General features: G+C 48.3%; 1 protein-coding gene across 1 annotated transcript in view; it reads right to left on the minus strand.

Moving 5' to 3' along the window:
- cntnap5a (contactin associated protein family member 5a) overlaps nucleotides 1-19662 on the minus strand; it is an 86095-nt gene that overhangs the window by 24595 nt on the left and 41838 nt on the right. Inside the window, exons 9-15 of the mRNA XM_035604092.2 lie at nucleotides 19050-19193; nucleotides 18104-18263; nucleotides 14580-14686; nucleotides 12232-12351; nucleotides 8798-8998; nucleotides 3918-4074; nucleotides 2335-2462 (exon numbers count right to left, since the gene is read on the minus strand). Of these exons, the coding sequence (XP_035459985.2) occupies nucleotides 2335-2462; nucleotides 3918-4074; nucleotides 8798-8998; nucleotides 12232-12351; nucleotides 14580-14686; nucleotides 18104-18263; nucleotides 19050-19193 (1017 nt within the window). The remainder of the gene's footprint in view (nucleotides 1-2334; nucleotides 2463-3917; nucleotides 4075-8797; nucleotides 8999-12231; nucleotides 12352-14579; nucleotides 14687-18103; nucleotides 18264-19049; nucleotides 19194-19662) is intronic.

Consider the following 19662-nt stretch of genomic DNA (forward strand, 5'->3'; position numbering starts at 1 on the left):
AGCCGCCAGCTGCGACGCCGAGGGAACATGACGGCAAGACGGCGCATGATCTTTGGATCGGGAAGCATCGGAAAATAGACGACGCCTCCAGTTCCTCCTGAGCCCGTCGCACGTCAACATCCACGCCGCGTAACGACTGAGTCCACGCAGGTTTGCGTGACATGGTTTGAGACGTGTCGGCGCCGAACTACGCCATCGGGGGCGTCTTCATGGACTCGGGGAAAATCAAAGTTGCGAGTAACAGCAACGTTTAGTTCCTGAGCGCCGTCGTGTGATTTATCATCTTCGAAAATTAGCGGGAGAAGTGTTTACTCTTTAATGCCTCGGACCCCCCCCCCCCCCCCCCCCCCCCTCCTCCGGCGTCCCACGAGTGCACCGAGTGCAGACTTATTCGTGCACGTCGGTCATTAAGACATGAGCATTATTTATAAGGTAAATTAGCCACAGCTTGTCAAACTGATTTGTTCGTTAAAAAAGCCAGGCATCTTTTTTATTTTGAAAAAAAATATATCAAAAAATCCTGCCAGCAGCAGCGGACACACACACACACACACACACACACACACACACACACACACACGCACATGCACACGCACATGCAGACACACACACACACACACACACACACACACACACACACACACACACACACAGACAGACACACACACACACACACACACACACACACACACACACAGACAGACACACACACACACACACACACACACACAGACACACACAAACACACACACACACGCAGGCAGACACACACACACAGACACACACACACACACAGACACACACACACAGACACACACACACACACGCAGGCAGACAGGTGAGCTGCAGGCTCTGACGCTCCGAGCTCTGATGTCCTTGTCAAAGATCTTGACATGAGTTCAGCAGCTGAATGGAAATGAAATGAAACGAAGAAAAAAAAGAAGAAAGTTTCTGACGTGATTTTTTCATTCAAAGCGAGTTGGGAGCTTCGCTGTGGTTCTGTCACGGGAAACTCTTGAGTTGTGTTCGACACAAACACAGAGACAAAAAAGGAAAACCCAAGTAACTTCTGAGAGTGACTCAGTGACACGGCGACATGTACACTCGTAACGTTTCCACCTTGTTTTTTTGGAATACGAATTATGATCCTCTCATATGAACGAGAGGAGAAACACAAAGATGCAGCCGGTCCTCTGCTCTCGGTCTGAAGCGTTTTAAGACCGGAGCTGCGTTTTTTAGTGTCTTTGTGTCTAATATGATGATTTTCGACCAATGAGCCGTTTTATCACGGCACATAAAAAGAAATGCACGAAAATTCAATAACACTCGTTTGGAGAGACTCTTGGATGTTGTGTTAACGGGGTTAAAAGACAATATATTTTTCTGAAAACACGCCACAAAAGTAAAAGCAGATTCTCGTATAAAATGACTGCGTGTGAGAATTTCTTATTAAAGGAGCGGAGGACCGTTTCAAGTTTTGTCATCAGAAACTAAAAAGCTACTTTTGTTTTGCCATATAATTAATATTCACATCTGCTTCATCGTCTTTCCGTTCACAGAACACGTCCTTCAATTGATTACATAATACATCAGATTATGCAAAGAACGTCTCATAATGGGAAGGCAATGAAATATGTTCCGCCACAGGTGAATTATTACTGGAAATATTGCGATTTGTCTTGTACACTGTACATGTTCTCCATTACTCAGCCTCCGTCGTGCAACTATCGATTATTTTCATTATCGATTCATCTGTCGACTGTTTTGTCGATTAATCGATTCGTTGTTCGGTTCATAAAATGATGAAAAAGGACGATTGTGTTTCCCCCCGAAATCCCCGAGACAATGTTTTTGTTTCGTCCACACACCAAAGATGTTCAGTTCACTGTCACAGAGGAGCAAAGAAAGCAGAACATATTCACAATTAAGAAGCTGAAATCAGAGAATTATGATTTTTTTTCCCATCAAAACAACTGGAACCGATTAATCACTTATCAAAATAGTTCAGTAGTCGATTACTGATCAGTTAGTCGATCAACTTCGGCGGCTCCACTTGAATATGAAGTGAAATCGTGGCGTTTGAGCTACATTTGGCTGCAGATGAGCGACTGGAAATTCCCTCCACGGCTCAGCGTGGAACACGAGGCGATATACATATTGTAGTGGAGCAGAGCGGACGAGGTTTAACTCTCTGCCCGTGGACAAAGCAAAGCAGAAAGGCATAAAGACATCACGTGGACGTGGCTCGCCTCTGATCGAGCTCCATCAGCCTCCATCTGCAGCCAAATCTAGCGCGGCGGCGGCGGCGGCGGCAAAGCTGAGCTGATCACCTACTGTCTCCATAACAACGCAGAGGGCCGATGTGGTAGACGGCCCTCGAGCCCGTTCTGTTGGTGTCTCCGATGACGATCTGGCTGACTGGTAGGTGGTCCTTGTAGGAGAGGATGCCCGTGTCATTAGCCCTGTGACGAGAGGAAAAAGGAGAACAAATAAGTAGCGGCGCCGGGCCCCCCGAGGGCCGGATGCCTTTACGGGGGTCCAGATGAAGGCATCCATTCCTCTGCATTAGCCCGGAACGCAGAGTAAACACATTAAAACGGGAGCAATCTATCACGACGCAGACAACTGCCTCTGGAAATATGCAAACGGAGCGGGAATCCGGGGAGAAGCTTTGGAGTGGATTAGAAGACGGAATGCAAAAGAAAGAAGAAAAAAAACAGCCAAACATCCAGGACGTCTGATAAACAACAAACAACCGCCCGGAAAAAGAAACTGTGGCTCAGCCTTTGTTCCTTCATTCAGCTGCTCAGAACTTCACAATTAGTGCGATCGTAGTTGTAATATTACTGTAAGTATGAGACCTAATTAATATGAATCTGTTCTCACACATCCAAAAAAAAATGTGGATTACATGAACAAAACCTTTATTTCGTTTCGTTCGACGCAGAAAGGTAAAACGCCGAACATCTCCCGGGTGATTCAGGAGTATTCTATTCTCCCTGTTTCCTGAACGTGTCGTGAATCATATGACTAAATATTTATATTGTTCTATGTCTTTACTCTCGCGTCTGTGGATTATCTCAGGGCACGTGCTCCGAGGGATATTATCTGGGGGCCGATGATATCGCCCGACATGTTTAGAGCCTTTAAATGTGCATTTATGTTTTTACATTTTAGGTCCAATAAATGTGCATTTTTTCTTAATTCAACTTCTATTTATTTGGTTGTTTTTGGCATTTTTATCTGTTTTTTATGATGAAGTTTATGGTTAAAGTAAAATATCAAAGCTTCAATTACATTTCTTTGTCTTAAAGGTATGATAACGACATCATTGACAGATGAAAAAAAAATTTTTAAATACATATTTACACACACATATATATACATATATCAGCCAATGTATCTGTATCAGGAATCTTGTCCTTCTCTAATATCGATATTGGCACCGGCCCCAAAAAATCCATATCGGTCGTTCGCCACTCGAGAGCGATTCTGCAAAAAAAAAATCACGTATCTTTTTGATTTTCTGGTGGTCAAGTTGTCTTTTTTTCCTTCTTCCTCTTGTTCATTTAAAATCAGGACGCTCATATTAGGATAAGTGCGGATTAGATGTACATGCGGTTTATTAGGGACACTAAAGCCGTCCAACGCAACCGTCCCGACAGTAAATCCTCACGTCACGAAGGTTATAATTTCCAGTTTGTGTTGGGGCCGCTTTCGGAGCGGCGCTGATTCAACTTTACGATCGTCGTTACAGGACGTAGTTTACGGCGCTCTTGAATTGTACTTTGCTGTACAAGAGAGAAGTGTCTCGGTTATTTATCGCCCCTCTTACTGATGTAAGAAAAAGAAAAGAAAAAAAACAACCTTTCAACGAAATATACACGTTACTGAAGAAGATATCACGCGTCACGCACCAAGCGTCGGCGTCGGCGTCGCAGTTGCAGAAGTAGTTCATGTCGGCGCAGTTCTCCTCCAGGCTGCAGGAGCACTGCTGGACGCCGGGCAGGAAGCCGCCCCAGTAGCTCCGCCTCTCCCCGTCGCGGTCCAGCCACCAGGACAGCGGACTTCCATCTGTAACGACACAGCGACAGTCGGTCGACCGTCAGTCGACAGTCGGTCGACCCTCAGTCGACCGTCAGTTGACAGTCGGTCGACCCTCAGTCGACAGTCGGTCGACCCTCAGTCGACAGTCGGTCGACCCTCAGTCGACAGTCGGTCGACCCTCGGTCGACAGTCGGTTGACCCTCGGTCGACCCTCAGTTGACAGTCGGTCGACCCTCAGTCGACAGTCGGTCGACCCTCAGTCGACAGTCGGTCGACCCTCAGTCGACGGCCGCTCGCTGCCGCGGCCTGATGCCTGAGCTCAAGTAGGTCAAGGTCGCGGGTCTATTTCTGGGAGGATTGCATTATTTTTTTTGCTTCACTGGCTTTATCCTTAAAATCCGAGATAAAAAATAAATAAATAAATAAATAAATAAATATATGGAAGCAAACTGGAAAAAAAAAATCCCCGACACAAATAAATACACCGGGAAGAAAAAAGGTTTTTAAAGATAAGACTCTCAGGAAATCCTGTTCTGTCAGAAGCAGCTGTGCAAAGAGGCTTACGTAACATGCGACATGGGCAAATAAAACAAGTGGAGAAGGGAAATAAAAGAAAATCCAAATAGAGAAATAACGCTGGCTTTACATTATTAAAAACTTCTCGGTCATAAGTCATCGGGGGCCATGTATTATTCAAGACGGCAGTGGGGAGAAAAACAAAAATAAAAACCTTTTGCGTTAAAAAGGAGGAAAAAAAAGCAATATACAATCAGAAAAAATAAATATTCATGGTTATTCACATATACAAAGATCGCAGAATAAAAAAATGAAATAAAAAACCTGTGCTGGAAGCTGAAGGCTCATACAAAGATCCTTCGTCCAACTCGAAACAAGCTCGACACTCCAAAGATACGAATACATATAACGACGAATAGGAAGACACTTCAACTAGAGGAAGAGGAGAAAAGGAATTCCTGAGCTTTCAAAAGTCCACACTGCTCATTTCTGACAAATCTTTTCAACGGACCCGTTTCCCTGATGAATTATGAACGTTGACCTTTAACCAAAAAGCTGCGACGGGCATTTTTTCTCCCCCTCCATCGCGTGAAAATCTGTTTGTTTTGATTCTCCGCTCTCGCGTTTTCGCAATAACTGCCGCCGACGAGGCTACGCAGAGGAGCCTGAATAACTGCAGCGATTCATCACCGCCGCTGCGAGGTCACGTGCTCCGGCTTCAGCCGGACGCATCCGAGACCAGGCCGGCGGGCGGTGGGGAGAGCCCATTAAGCCGCATGTGAGACCATACAACTAAGTGTCACACGGGCGATGCGGCGCTCCGTCCCGCCCGTGCATTAACGCTGCATTAGGCAGCGGTTTCCTTTTTTTAATGTACGGATGCACATGTCATATTAGTCTGGGTCTCAGAGAACAATGCTGCGGTGTCATCAGTCCATCAGTTAAAGGAGCAGTCCGCACGACGCTTTAATGCCACGGTCGGATAAAGTGATGCAGTACTTTGCAGTAAGGGCGCACGGGGAGGAGAGGAAATGACGCGACCAATGGCCATCGGCCATTTGCATTGCAAAAAGATTGCAAATAATAACTGCATATCTTTTTTTTCTTTTGTCTTTACCCTCTATCCCCGTCCTTGCACTCACTGCAGACACACGCTCGCCTCCCCTCCCCGCCGCGGGTTTCTAAACCGACCGCTCAGACGCGGAACAGGTACACAAATGAGAAAAGGCAACAATCAATAACTCCTGAAGGAGAGGTCAGTCTCACTCTCTGCCTTAAATTGGGTGGATATTGACAGGACTTACACACAAGTAAGAAAGCAAATGCACCCCCCCCCCCCCCCTCCACCACTTCCTGCTCGAAGCGTTGCACAAAGGAGTTGTGGGCAAAACAGCAAAGAGTGGGGCGAAAGGAATCCTCTGCACGATGAGATTACACGCGGAGACGACGCAGCGACGCGAGAAGTCGCCAATTTCGCGTCACGCGAACTTTCCCTAATTTGCTCCATCGCTCGATTTGGAATATTTCAGCTCAAGCAGAAAACGATCTGCACAATTGCTTCAGCTGCATATCCCCATCCACACTAACGCACCTGAAAAGGTATATCACGTGACCGTGCACGTACACTGAGCACTGTGCGTACCTGTGTAAACAGGAAGCGGATTGTCTGCTTCGCCGGTTGGTTGCTTAGCGACAGAAAACACGAATGAAAAGTAAGAGGAGGGATTTCTTCCCTTGGACCGACGACGAGGTGGAACCGGTGCTAAAAGTCAGTTTTTATTTATTTTACGATAAGAACCAATCAGGAAGCGACTGCTGGTGACTTCCAATCAGGAAGCGATTGGAAGTCACCAGTTCCAAACTTCTCTACGTTTTTGGCGCTCGTCATCTCCGGAGCCGATGTGGACGGCAGACGGAAAACGTGGCAGCAGTGACGCATTTTTTTAAGCGAAAAACACAGTCATGTGGGGGTCGTAAAAATACTTTCAGCTGACACATGAAATGACATTTACTCTGACACTTTAGTCCGGCGTGATTTACAGTGAGAGCATTAAAACCGCACGGGGCGAACGGCCTGGTGTCTTCTAAAATTGGCCGCACATCAATCAGAAACAAACAACTGAGAGCGTCATCGAACAGGAGATTTCTTTCATTCATGTATATATATATATATATATATATATATATATATATGTATACACGAGATACGTCTGGATGGGCCAACATCATCACCATCATCATCACTCATCCCGCTGCACCGCATCTCCACTAAAGATCTTTGACAACAGCGAAACCGCCTCGTTCCGCTCGTGTCATTTATTTTTTCCAGCGAAAGCGCGACGGGGAGCCGCGGCGGATGTGAAGGCGTTGAGCGCGTCTGCGGGCTCTAATGAAGCTCCCTCCAAATGCCAAGTCGCCTCGCGGCTGCGCGTTTCGATCAAAGCACCTTCGAGAGGAGAGCAGTCGTTAAAACCGCCGCTGTGGAAAGGTTTTCGTTACTTACTTCCACCGCGGCATCGGGGGCCAGCGGACCAGATTTATCGGGGCGCGTTCAACAATGCAAACCGGGCGACAGTTGAACACCACCGCAAGCGCATTAAGCGACCGAACATCTGCTTTGCGAGCAGCCGAGATTGACACGGGGGACGGCGGAGAGGAGCCGAGCTCCGTAAATGGAAGTGAACTTCGTCTTCCGTCTCTGGCACGAGAACCCGCATCGGCCAAACACCCCACCGACGGGGCCGCTTTGAACAGCTGTGGCCGTGAAAATTAGCATATGCTAAGCGCAATTTTGTCCAATAACGAATTTAAAACATGCTGCTCTGCGGGTCTGGCTTGTCGGGAGGCGGGAGACGTGGTGTTTGAATCCACACGTGTGGTGTGCAAGAGACACGTTCTCAGACAACAGAGGTCGGCCACAAAAGGAAAAGAGAAGTCTCTGTTCTGAAAGTCCTCATGCAGCCATAAAAGAGCTTGTTCTCCGTGTCTCTTTGAAGTCGGGTTGTGATAATGAACTTGTTTGTTTGCACGGGGGGGGGGGGGGGGGGGGGGGGGGGGGGAGGCGGCGGCGACAGCGGCGGCAAAAGAGAAAAAACTGGGCCATCATGAATGTTTCATGATTTTTAAGAGCAAATGTTTGGATGTTTGGGACACGGCAGAGGTGCAGGAGTGCGGTTCAACATGAATGCACACCAAAGAAGATTGGAGGCCGCCCCGCCACTTATGGCGGGAAAAAAACAACAACAAAAACCCCCCCCCAACACAACCAGGAGAGCGGAACAAACCGCCGACGCGGAGGGAAACTCACACAGCTTCCACACCGAGGCCACGTCCAGGCCGAGGGAAGGCCGATGTGGAGAAGAAACAGAAGCATCATTTATGTCGATGAATAATGAATGTGGCGATGCAGCGGACGGTCGATTGCTCAACATTTAGCCCCGTCGCACACTGACAGCATGTGGCTCTATAGGGGTGGGCGAACCATAGGCCGTGAATGTAGAGGTGGAGGACGCGTGTGCGAAACAAATGGAGCCGTGGTAGTCGAGGTCCCGCCGGTGCATCGCGACGCCTCGACCTGTTTTTACATCATCCAATAACTAATTGAAACCAAATTTATTGGAAACTCGAACACATGAGGATGAGAACTACCTTAATTGACAGAAACCATCTTTTATTTGCCGTTTAGTTTTGACTTTTGAGTTTGGTCCATGTCCCATATCTGCTAACACGGAGGCAGCTTGGTCTATGAGCTGTACTGCAGCCAGCCACCAGGGGGCGATCCAGATGTGTTGTCACGTCGTCCATCTTCATATTCAGCCAGTGGGGCCCCCCCCCCCCCCAAAAAAAATGAAATAAATCCAAACAGAGACTCCAGGTAGATTATTTAAGATGCTTTTAAACATGCACTCAAGTCCGGGCATTGTCCTGAACTTCTCCGGAGAGTCTCAACGCAAACGTCCGCAGATGTTGCTACGGATATTTTCCGGCGTGACTTTTTTCCGCAGATGGGTTTTCATCATGTCCCGCCTCCTGCTGCTGCTCCACGCAGACGCCACGGAATGATCCGGAACATTCACCTGACTGTGTGAATGTGAACGGCAAAAACCCTCGGAGAACGTCGGGACACAATCATGAACGATAAAATGGAGGCCATATGTCTTGCTCTTCTGACTTCACGATCGTTGTAAGCTAATAAAGCCCTGCGAGAGTTTCACATTGAAAGCAGAACAAATACCTTTCGTGTTGAAGAGACGGGACTTCCTGCAGCCGTACACCACTTCCTGCTGACACTGCTCCGACCCCGACACGATGGCGCGCAGCTGCTCGGCCGAGGCGCTGTAGTTGAACGTCGCCACGTGAGGCTTCAGGGGCGACGAGCCCAGGACCGTGACCGGCGCCGTGATGTTGTGGCTCACGACCGTCCACACCTTCTCCTCTGGGAAGAGATAAAAGAAATGTCGACCTGTTAACGTGAAGCCGCCGCCGCCAACGTCCTCAGACGTAACGTCTGACTGTTAACAAATTCGAATGTGTTGATGGTAGGGTGAGGTGTGATGGCTCGGCCCACAACTCACCCAGAGCGTCTTCGATAACCTTTTCCACATTAATACATTATCTGCGCTCGTTTTCTAGAGCAAGTGCTCCATTTTTTTTCATGGACGGAAAGACGTGATTTATGATTTTCAATATTCATTGGTACATTAAAAAAAAAAAAAAAAAAAGAAGGAAAAAATGAAAATCTCCCAGCCAGGGCTGACAGAAATATGTTAGCCATCAATGGTGTTGAGTGCATCAATTTGGATGAGACGGGACAATTGTGCTCTCTTCAGCAAGATAAAAACCATAAAGAATAAATTTGAAAGTACAAAATATAGCATTGTACCTAATCAGAGCGGGAACAGGCAAGCCTGGCGTTTTGTTGTACCAAAAATATTGAAGATTATATCAAGTGGTTTGACGCATCGTGTGTCCGTGTCACTGCTTTGACCCACTTTGTCACATTTACTGTCGAGCTCGGCATTTGGCCAAGTTCACTAATGAGTCAGAGAGAAGTTCTGAGCTCTTGGCGAGAAAAAAAAACAACCTTGTTTCCGTTGCATCCGATTGACGACGGCCTCCACGCCGCGAAATTAAAACCTTCGACGTGCCGAAAAAAACAAACCTCGAGCCCGGACTCCTTCCGACTCACTTCTCATGTGCACAATTTGCTCTTTCAGGCGGCGGCGAACAGTCGGTACGATTAAAGAGAAAAATCAGATGTGGGACTCCATCTTATTTCCATCTTCACTCAATATTCATTATGTGGATTTGTTTTGTGCGTTTACTCTGCCTTAGAGGGAAATCCCCCTCTCCGCTTTTTGCGATTGATTATTCACATTAGGTTGCGAGGCTTACAGTTATTTACATCTCTAATAGATTCTTTAATTGAGGTCAAGCGGAGGCATGGTCGGCCGCCCAGGGTAAGTCTCTAAGCATCGGTACGGCGGAGGGACGGCCCTCCTCTCCGTCTGTGACGACACCGCCGCCGCTTCAACCTTGAGGAGGACGCAGTCGTCGTGACAGGTAACTGACGAACACCGGCCTCCACAGTGTCAGAACTGAAGTCATGTCACGAGCACTGGGGATCAGGATGGGACGTCCAGGTCGGACGGGGGACGGCGCTTCTACGCGAGCGATATGAAACCGTGGTCACAGTTTTGCAAAACTGCGCTAAATGTTTGCTGTAGATCAGAGGGTGTTTTTTTTCTAAAGTGGGCGGCGGGCCTTCAGTGTCAGGGGAGGCTCAGTGAAAAACAATATATGTATTACATTAGTTATCAGAGGGAAATCACTTCAAATAGCCGGAATGTGTTTGATTTGGTTAAAGAGATTGTTTTCGGGGGAATTCTTATGTTTTGACGAGTTTCCCAATTTTGACCAGCGCCATCCTTGGGTTTGTCTTGGAGCCAGACACCTGCAGCCATGCACCGCCGGGATGCTACCAACTGTCAATCGCGCTGTAGCCGCGCTCCAATACATACGCTGCTTCATCATCATTTTACAAAATGAACTTGTTTTGAAAAAGAGTTGAAACTAGAGATCGAACCACAAACAACAGAATTTACTCGTAGACTTCTGTAGAAACAACAAGTGTCAGTCGCCCTCTGCTGGTCAGTACAGAGAACACAGGCTTCAGACACTTCTGCATTGGTTTCCTTTTCCGGACCAGGCGCGCTTTTCCCAACTTTCCCAGAGTCAGACACAAACAAAACGCCCTGGGGCAAGACCTTCTCTTTCCATTTGGTTTAGTCCAAAGCTATATCGAAAAAGCAATATTATGCCTGTCTCTGCTCTGTATGTGAGGAATCAGATAACACTCGAAGGGCGCCCGGGGAGCACGCAGACCGCCGCCAAGGCTAACGGCCCCATCTCTGTTAAAGAAAATCCGCTGGATCCGCTCTGGACTCTTACGAGTTCTTCCTCAGGTCGCGCCCCCCACCCAATCCACAGAATTTCATGGAAATCCAATGTGTGGTTTTGCAGTAATCCTGCAACGGCAACACAACCTCGCTGGCGGATGACAATCATTGTCGGTCACGTTGGGGAGGTTTTTCCAAACTCGGCCTGAGGGAGAGGAACCACTAGGACAACTACAAGTCCAGCGGGGGGGATGTCAGGACGTCTCCCAAACTCCAAAACAAATCACCGTGAAGTTCAGTTTGGATTTCGCAGCACGGTGCCTTAATGATTTCATCGACTCCGCGCCCCCCTTTTTTCTCTCCTCTTCCTGTGGCGCGAGGTCAATGATTTCTCCTTGAGCGACGCGTAAATACCAGGACACGGTAGCGCATTTCTAAAAAAATCAATCTGAACTTCTGTGAAATTTGATGTGAATATTCCGTCTCGCCGCCGCTCGACGAATACCAATGTGCTTGGTCGAAAGCCGTGACTTTGACAGGTCGAAAATCACCGCTCGTACACCAAATACATAGAAACGTGTGGATTTCTGCTGAATTAATAAGCCCCCCCCCCCCCGTCGACTACCTGTTCCCGCGCTGACCACTTTCTCTGCGCCATTATTAGTTCAAGATGTCGGCGAAACGTCTTGACTGCGACCGGCACGCCGCCGCGAAGAGTAACTGAGCAGATTAACGTTTCCGAGGGGATTCGTCCTTTTGGACTTTAATGGCCGCCTGGCTCCGGTTGAAACATTGAAGCCTCTAGAGGCCACTGGTGATCATTTGGACTGAGCCTAATCTCTCGTCGTGACCCTTTTTTAATCTGGGAAGCTTTCACAAGGCTGATCTGAGGGGAAAAAAGGAAAAAAACTTGAAAGGAGCAGAGATTCTTCTCAGCCGCGGGGCCGTTGGGATCATTCGCTATAGGGGCACTATGATGAATTTCAAAAGTCAGGATGTCGCTGCAGGTTTGCTTTTTCCACTTTTGTTTTTAGAATGACCCGACGAAAGATCAAATGACTGTTTAAGACGTGAGCAACGTTGACGTTGCACAAAAAGATATCGACCCCCCCCCCCCCCCCCCCCCCCCCCCCCCGAGCGGACCGTAATGACTGGTTACCGGACGGCGGACTGATGCGGAGCGATCTTTAAGTGAGTGGACCGTGCGCCGGTTCTCAGAAGAAAACCCAACTCAAAAGGTGACAACGCGCGGGAGCCAGAGTCATCTCACCTGTCATGTTGCAGTACACCTGCGCGGGCCCCAGGGGGCCGCTGCCGTCTGGATCGATGGAGTAGAAGCCCGACGAGCTGCCAATCAGCTTGTAGGCCTCGCAGGACGACTCGTAGATGGCTGAGAGCGGAGAAGGGGGGGGGGGGGGGGGGGGACGACGACACAGTTATTGCTCCAAGAAGCAGCCCACGCTCCGACGGCTTTCTGCTGCTGGCTGACTCATCTGACTGCATTTGTGAAGTGAAGGCTGTTGGCGACATGTGTTGCTGTTCTATCTTTATCCACCTCTTGGCAGTTCTTCACTCTCATGCCCATAATTTCACAGCAGCAAAATTCTTTTTATGTAGACGTGACAACAGAAAGACTTTTATTTACTACAGACTTTCTTCGGAGGTGTTGTTCCGCCAAGTGTGACTGTGACTCGTGAACGGGATGTGCAGTACGGGCGACGCGCTACTTTCTCACTGTTGGAAGGAAGACGCAGTCGTCCAAACCAGTAGAAGAGTATCACAAACCAATCAGACAGATTAATCCTCATCAGCCGACGTCTGCAGGCTCTCAGGGAAAAGTTTAGATATTTAATTTTGCTTGCAGGCTTTTTTTTTCTTCTATTTAGAATAATGCTATCGTTCCATTGTCATCTCGGAAATCTGGGTTGCTGGTCCATTATGACCCTCGGAACTCGGAATTGCCGACCTCCGAGTCGGAAGTTGCAGCTGTAACGCCCCTCGGAGGCGTCGGAAGGAAATTCACCTGCCCGACTTCCGAGCTCTGAGTTCCGAGGTCTCAATAAGGCAGAGAGCAGATATTGCTAATATATATATATTGAAATATTGTTTCTGTTCAAGTGAATCATACAAAATAAATGAACGTTCATTTCCAGTTGAGCTCCTTTTTTTGGTCTCATTTGTTAATAGAATGTCGGTCATTGAGGAAAACAATATAAAAATATATATATATATTCATATATTCCTGCACAGCACATATGCAGTTACAGTCATAATTCAGCAGATTTAACTCTGAAAGTCACGTTTGAAACAAAAGGTCCTTGATCGCTAACATGTCAAGTTATTAGCGCCAACAACAACAACAACAACAACAACAACAACACTACCTTCCAAACGACGTCCAACCTGCGTCCCTCCCACTACTGTGCATCCCTCAGTTAATTAGTGATCGGCTCCAAAGTGGAGTTCCAGATAATCATTTCGGAGCCGCACAGGGGAAATGTGTTTTTTTAGATTTTTTTTTTTAGGGAAGCTGATGACAGTTGAGGTGGAAAAAAAAAGGGGGGCGGGGGGGGGGGGCTATTTTTAAATCCAGCAGATGCTCTTTTCTGTCATGTTCCCTCTGACGTGCGAAAAACACTGCATTTGCCTGCTCACAAACAAGTAATCAGTATTCTGGGGTAGGGGGGGACATATATAACTTCCAACATCAGTCTGCACAGACATCAAGGCGATGTTGGGGGATGTTAAAAAAAAATTAATATATATATATATTAATAATAATAATAATAATAATAATAATAATAATAATAATAATAATAATAATAATAATAATAATAATAATAATAATACATGAGCTGCACGGTGGTGTAGCGGTTAGCGCTGTCACCTCACAGCAAGAAGGTTCTTGGTTCGAGTCCCGGTTCAAACCAACCAGGGCCTTTCTGTGTGGAGTTTGCATGTTCTCCCCGTGTGTGCGTGGGTTCTCTCCAGGTTCTCCGTCTTCCTCCCACAGTCCAGAGACATGAGAATGGGGTCAGGTTCATTGGAGACTCTGAATCGACCGTAGGTGTGAATGTGAGAGTGAATGGTTGTCTGTCTCTGTATGTGGCCCTGTGATAGGCTGGAGACCTGTCCAGGGTGAACCCCGCCTCTCGCCCAGTGTCAGCTGGGATTGGCTCCAGCCCCCCCGCGACCCTTAAATGGATAAAGCGGTAGACGATGGATGGAAAAAAATAAATGCAGCCCGCGAGGGAAAACCACCTACGTGTAGAGTCGGCCTGAACTCTGAAGCTCTTTGAGAAGGCGGCAAAGAACATTTGAAAGTGGAGAATTGCAGCAAACGATCGTGAGGTCGTGTCGTGTCGTGTCAGGCTGAAAGCGGGGCAAGTTTTGAAGGTTTTTTCGTCTTGCTTTGCCTCTCTCAGCTGCACATAACGGAGCCACGAGCGAGACAGGAGCAGGTGTGTGCGTGCGTGTGTGTGTGTGTGTGTGTGTGTGTGTGTGCGCGCCGAATCAAATGACACAGCTCAGTAGACCCTGGGTAAATGGGGGGTGCGGAGGCTGTAATAGCGAGTTTGGAGACAAGGTGGCGAAATGAACTTGCGGCGAACTGCTCACAGTTGTGACAGGTCGCTCCCGAGTATCCCGTTCCCGCACAGTCGCAGGCGAAGGAGCTCCACGTCTGCGAGCAGCGGCCCCCGTGCTCGCACAGGTTGGGAAGGCATCTGGGGGAAAACAGACACACGGACAGACAAACAAAAAGTTTTTTGCACTCCGCTTGTTTGCAGTTATTTTTCCTCTGCCCTCTCGCCACCGCTCGCTTCGCGTTAAAACCGGTTATCGGAGAACGTTGATCGTATGAAACCGCATGAATGTCTCTCTGCTTGACCGACTCTGCCTGTCGCTCGACTGGTCGCTGATGGTTTCGGCTCCAGTTTGCTCCTAACGGGCCGTTGTCTTCAAAAAAAAAACATGTTGCCAATTTTCCGGCCGCTGGATTCATGAAAAGAAAATACACTACAAGGAGCAAGTGGGGGGGGGGGGGGGCAACACCTCGATAGAAGGAAAACTAAATCTCACCTCTGAGCCATTTGTTTTTGGCATCAGCGGGGCCTTCTTCTTCTGTTAGTGTTGACAAAGCTGATCTTTTATTTATCAGGTGACGTTCAGCGTCTTTTATTTCTTTTTTTAATAAAAACTTCAAAAAGAACCACTTGCTGCTCATGTGGAGCCGCGTCAGAATGAAAAGGCCCATGCAGCCCCTCGTCTGAGCTCTGAGTTCTGCCTAAGAAATAGAAAAAAGCGCCGCCGTCACCTTCAGACCAGAACGCCCGTTAATGGGATTTCACCACGACGGGCGCTTCACAGAAATTCTTCTTCTTCTTCTTCTTCTTCTTCTTCTTCTATTTTTTTTTCTCTGAAACCGCACCGTTCTGATTAATAGTCCCGTCCCGGAGCCTCCTCCGCTTTCACATAATTGCCGGCCTCTCCGAGCGTGCATCTATAATTTCATACACTCTGGTCTCTCACCCACTAACTGCAGCGGAGCGGGGGCCGGCCGCAGCACGGATAAGGTTGCGCCCGCCGGTTTAATTACCGTCCGGCTAATTCTTTTCTTCTCCGTCTTCTCCGGCGGCCACCAGTTGCCCTCGCGGAGGTCGTGGAATTACAGTGGACGGGCGCCACGCGAGGATTGAGTCACAACCAACCTGATAACACGCGCGCCATCGTAAGTCAACGCGGATGAGTTGACGTTGCTCGCGTGCCCGCGGTGATTAATGTTCAACGGTATAACGCCAGTGGGACAAACGGCCCAAACGTCACGCGCTGTGGCCCTCACATCGGGTTAAAGTGGAGCCGATTAGTAATCGCAGGCTATTTTTGATAATCGATTCATCGGTTCAAGTGGTTTTTTATGAAAGAAAAGGCCAATTTGTGAATGGGTTCCGGTTTCTTTGCTCCTCTGTGACAGTAAAGTGAATATGTTTGGTGTGAGGGCAAATCAAAACATAATTTTGCTGGTTTTGGAAAAACACAATCGACAGTTTACACCGAAAAATTAATCGATTAATCGAGAAAAAAATCGACAGATCAATCGATAATTAAAATGAATCGTTAGTCGCAGCCCTACATTAAAGTACAAAGACAATCTCCTCTGTGCACTGGAACATACATATGCTTCATATACTGTAGCTACGTTGTTTATTTGTACCTGAATATTTCTATTGAGGTGAAACCAACTTTTTGTTTTCAGATTCTGAACAAAATATTACATGAAATATTGTATAATAACAATAACAATTTTTAACAATAACAGTTTTTTTTCCTCTTAAGGTAAGTTTGTGAGAAATAAAAGGCATCGTGAGAAGTTGTGAGAGCAACAGAAGACCAAAGGAGAAGCAGTTGGAAATAAATCTAAAAGAATTAAATAGAAAAATTAAAAAATAACTACAGGAATGACAGTGAGAGTAATTGTTTGATTTTAAGAAACAGTCCGTGGCAAACAGGAAAAGTCCTGAGCATTGATTTTAGAAGAGCTGATCGGTCTCGTGTTTCCGGACACGTGGAGCAGAAAAGCCGAACAGTGCTTCTCCACGTTCTTGTTGCAGACCCGTCCCAGACGACCTGAGGGGTTCGTATGGTTCGTCACGACTCAGTGGATAAGACACGACCAGAAAACACCTCAGTGGTTCAACTCACTGGCATTTTGGAGCGAATTCTTGGAAAGAACTCTGATAAACCCGAGCGAACACCATGTGCCTCACCCCCCAAAACGACAGAGACCCAAAGTTAGCATCTCGCTGGTGAAGGAGGTGGAACGTCGCATGTCTAAAGAGCAGGAACGTTGAATCAAAACAAGAGAGTATTGGACAGTAACACCGCTTCGGTCTGCATCTGCTCGACGCGCAAACAGGAAACTGTCAGTGTTGTGTTGACACGCTGCTAAAAAAACAAGAGAATCCATTAGTGCAGCTTTTAAATCCCCTCACGTAGGTATGAGTGGCCATCTGTTTGCTGAAGCTGAACGAACACCTCCTCAACCGTCTGCTGGCCAAAGAAATCCGTGTCTTCCGGCTCTGTAAACCGGAAGAGAGAAAAAAAAGGGTGCGGACCGCACCGCACCACACTCCCCGACACTTTAAGAGACGTGCTAGCAAACGGTGCCGCGACCCGGGGGGCTTTTGGCGCCGTCGGCTAGCGCGTCCGCCTCCCGTGCCCCGAGGGCCGTGGGCTCGAGGCCCGGTCCCTGCAGTAAAAATCACTCACTGTACCTTTAACGGCCAGCGTTACATGCTGGGCGTCGCCACTCGTCCGACGGCTCGTCGTCGAGATTTTTTACTGCCGCCAAGTGATGAGGTGATTCATCTTTAGCCGACACAAAAATGTTTACAAAGGTGCTTTTTAACCCCAATGGGAATAAATGTAGATAAGACAACGAGCTCTGCCTCATCCCAGCTGCCGCACTGCACTTTGCGCTCCATCCATCAATGTATTAAGTTTTTATTAGAAAAAAGGATTCATCTCAGCACCGCGGGAAAATATCCCCATCACGTTCAATCGCTCTGTCATTCCCACTCAACGCGTCCCCCCCCTCCCTCCCCCCCATCGCCAGACTGGCGGCGCCGTCGTGTTTGCATGTCCTTCCGACAGCGAACAATCTGGCCTTGATACAGGTAGTTTGAAGAAATCTGACAGAGGACAGATTCTCCTCAGGGCGAAAACACCCGGCCTCTAAGTGTTCCGAGCCGCGCGCCGACATCCACGGGGGCTCGCAGGGCCACCGCTCCCGCTCGCAGGGGCCCACAGCTGCGCGGGGTAATGAGGGACGGCGCGCCACGCGGGACGGCGGCGAGCAGCTTGTTAGCATAGCCCTGTGTGTCGGAGGAAGGCGCTGCCGAGGCGCCGCCGCACTTTAATTGGACGATCCTGTCAGCGCGTTTGTCTCCGTGGGAGAAGATGTCTTCCTCCGGCTGCTCGGCGCAGACGACACGCCGCCGTCCGCGGATGCACCAACGTCTCCGCTGCCAACTCGGACAATGTTTCTCAGACACGTTTTCTTTCTCTTTTTATAACCCATGTTGAATTTTCCGTCGAATCCGGGTGAGAACTGTCCTCACATAAAAAGTGTGTGTTTTCTTTACCTGTCTCTCATGTTGCACGTGTCAAAATGAAGCGCGTTGTAATTTCCCAGCAGGCCTTGCTGCACGTGGCTGAGATTGGTGGGCTGGCCGTTGACGAGCACGAGCCGCATGCAGCCCTGGAAGCTCGGGGCGGCGGCCTGACAGTCGGCGGCGGGGCAGCCTGCGCGGAAAGACAAGACACGATGCAAAACTCTGACGTTGTACTGTACAAGCAGAATATCTCAAGACACATCCTGGCACAGTGTGTGTGTGTGTGTGTGTGAGGCATCGTTACGCTGCGAGCACCAGAGCCCGGGATTAGGGAGTACAGTACAATACAGTATATCGTCCGATGCTTCCGGGATACCGATGGGAGCGCTCACTTCCAACTGGTGTCATCGAGCTCCGGCTGCTCGCGCGAATTGGCAAGTAGGACGTCAGGACGTGGGGAGGATCTCAACGTTAACTGGCTTCGGATATAATGATATACACACGAATAATTTGACTCGAGCGGGCGACGTGAATTTTCGCCGTCTGCATATCCGCGTCTCCTTTTGCACGGTTGACTTTTTCTTTTGGTTGGAGCGCACCACAAGAAGTCGCTGTCGAACCCTCATTAATAAACGTAATTGAGGCTCGATATCAAAAAAGGAAAACAAATACAACCAAATACATCCAACTTGAATCAAGAAAATAAACAGAATTCCTTTGACATAAACATAAATGCACTTGCGATGTTGATTCTGTCAAATTAAAGTTTTCATAGTTGTTTGCTTATTTGATGTTTGGGACAAAGCACACAAATACAGAAAGTCAATATGTCAAAATTTGCAACCGTCTCATACAGTTTGATACAGTAAAAGCAGCAAGTACAGACACCATTTTACAAATACACAAATAGAATATTAAGTGTTGAAGGATCATTTAAATAAATCGGTCGGGCTTCAAACTGACAGAACCCGCTCACCTCCGAAATAAAAGCTGCCTCTCAATTCCGCCGGCTCCCACAGCTCGGTGGTGGAGCTCGGCTCGCCGTCCACAGCCAGCGTGACCTGGAGACTCCCGGCGTCCAGGCTCACCGAGTGCCACAGTCCGTCACTGACTCGGAGACCTGCAGGAGGAGGAGGCGGTTTCGTTTATTTGGTTTATTCAAGAATTAAAGATTTACTTTTGATACGGACATTGTTGGACCTGCCAAAGCTGCCGTCAAATCCCGAGGCCCCCAGTGCTTTCCAACGCACAGTTGTTTATCACACACACGCACGCACGCACGCACGCACGCACGCACACACACACACACACACACACACACACTTCCAAGAAAAGCTTCCAAGAAAAAGCAATATCGCGATTGGTGGCTGCGGCTCGAAATCACCGAGCCACGCCTCCTCTCTGACTCCGCCCACCCCCCCCCACCCCCCCGGACTCCATTTGCATCCAGATTGAGCTGCGACCTGTCGCGCCCTGGGACGGATGTCAGCTGTCGTCCGAGCTCTCGGGGGAGAAACTTAGTCTGAAGATTTTTTTTTTCCACCGCAGTCCACTGATGCCGCCCTGTCGCCTGCAGCGGGAACCTCTTC

The sequence above is a fragment of the Scophthalmus maximus genome, chromosome 14 (genome assembly GCF_022379125.1).
Source record: "Scophthalmus maximus strain ysfricsl-2021 chromosome 14, ASM2237912v1, whole genome shotgun sequence".
NCBI lineage: Eukaryota > Metazoa > Chordata > Actinopteri > Pleuronectiformes > Scophthalmidae > Scophthalmus > Scophthalmus maximus.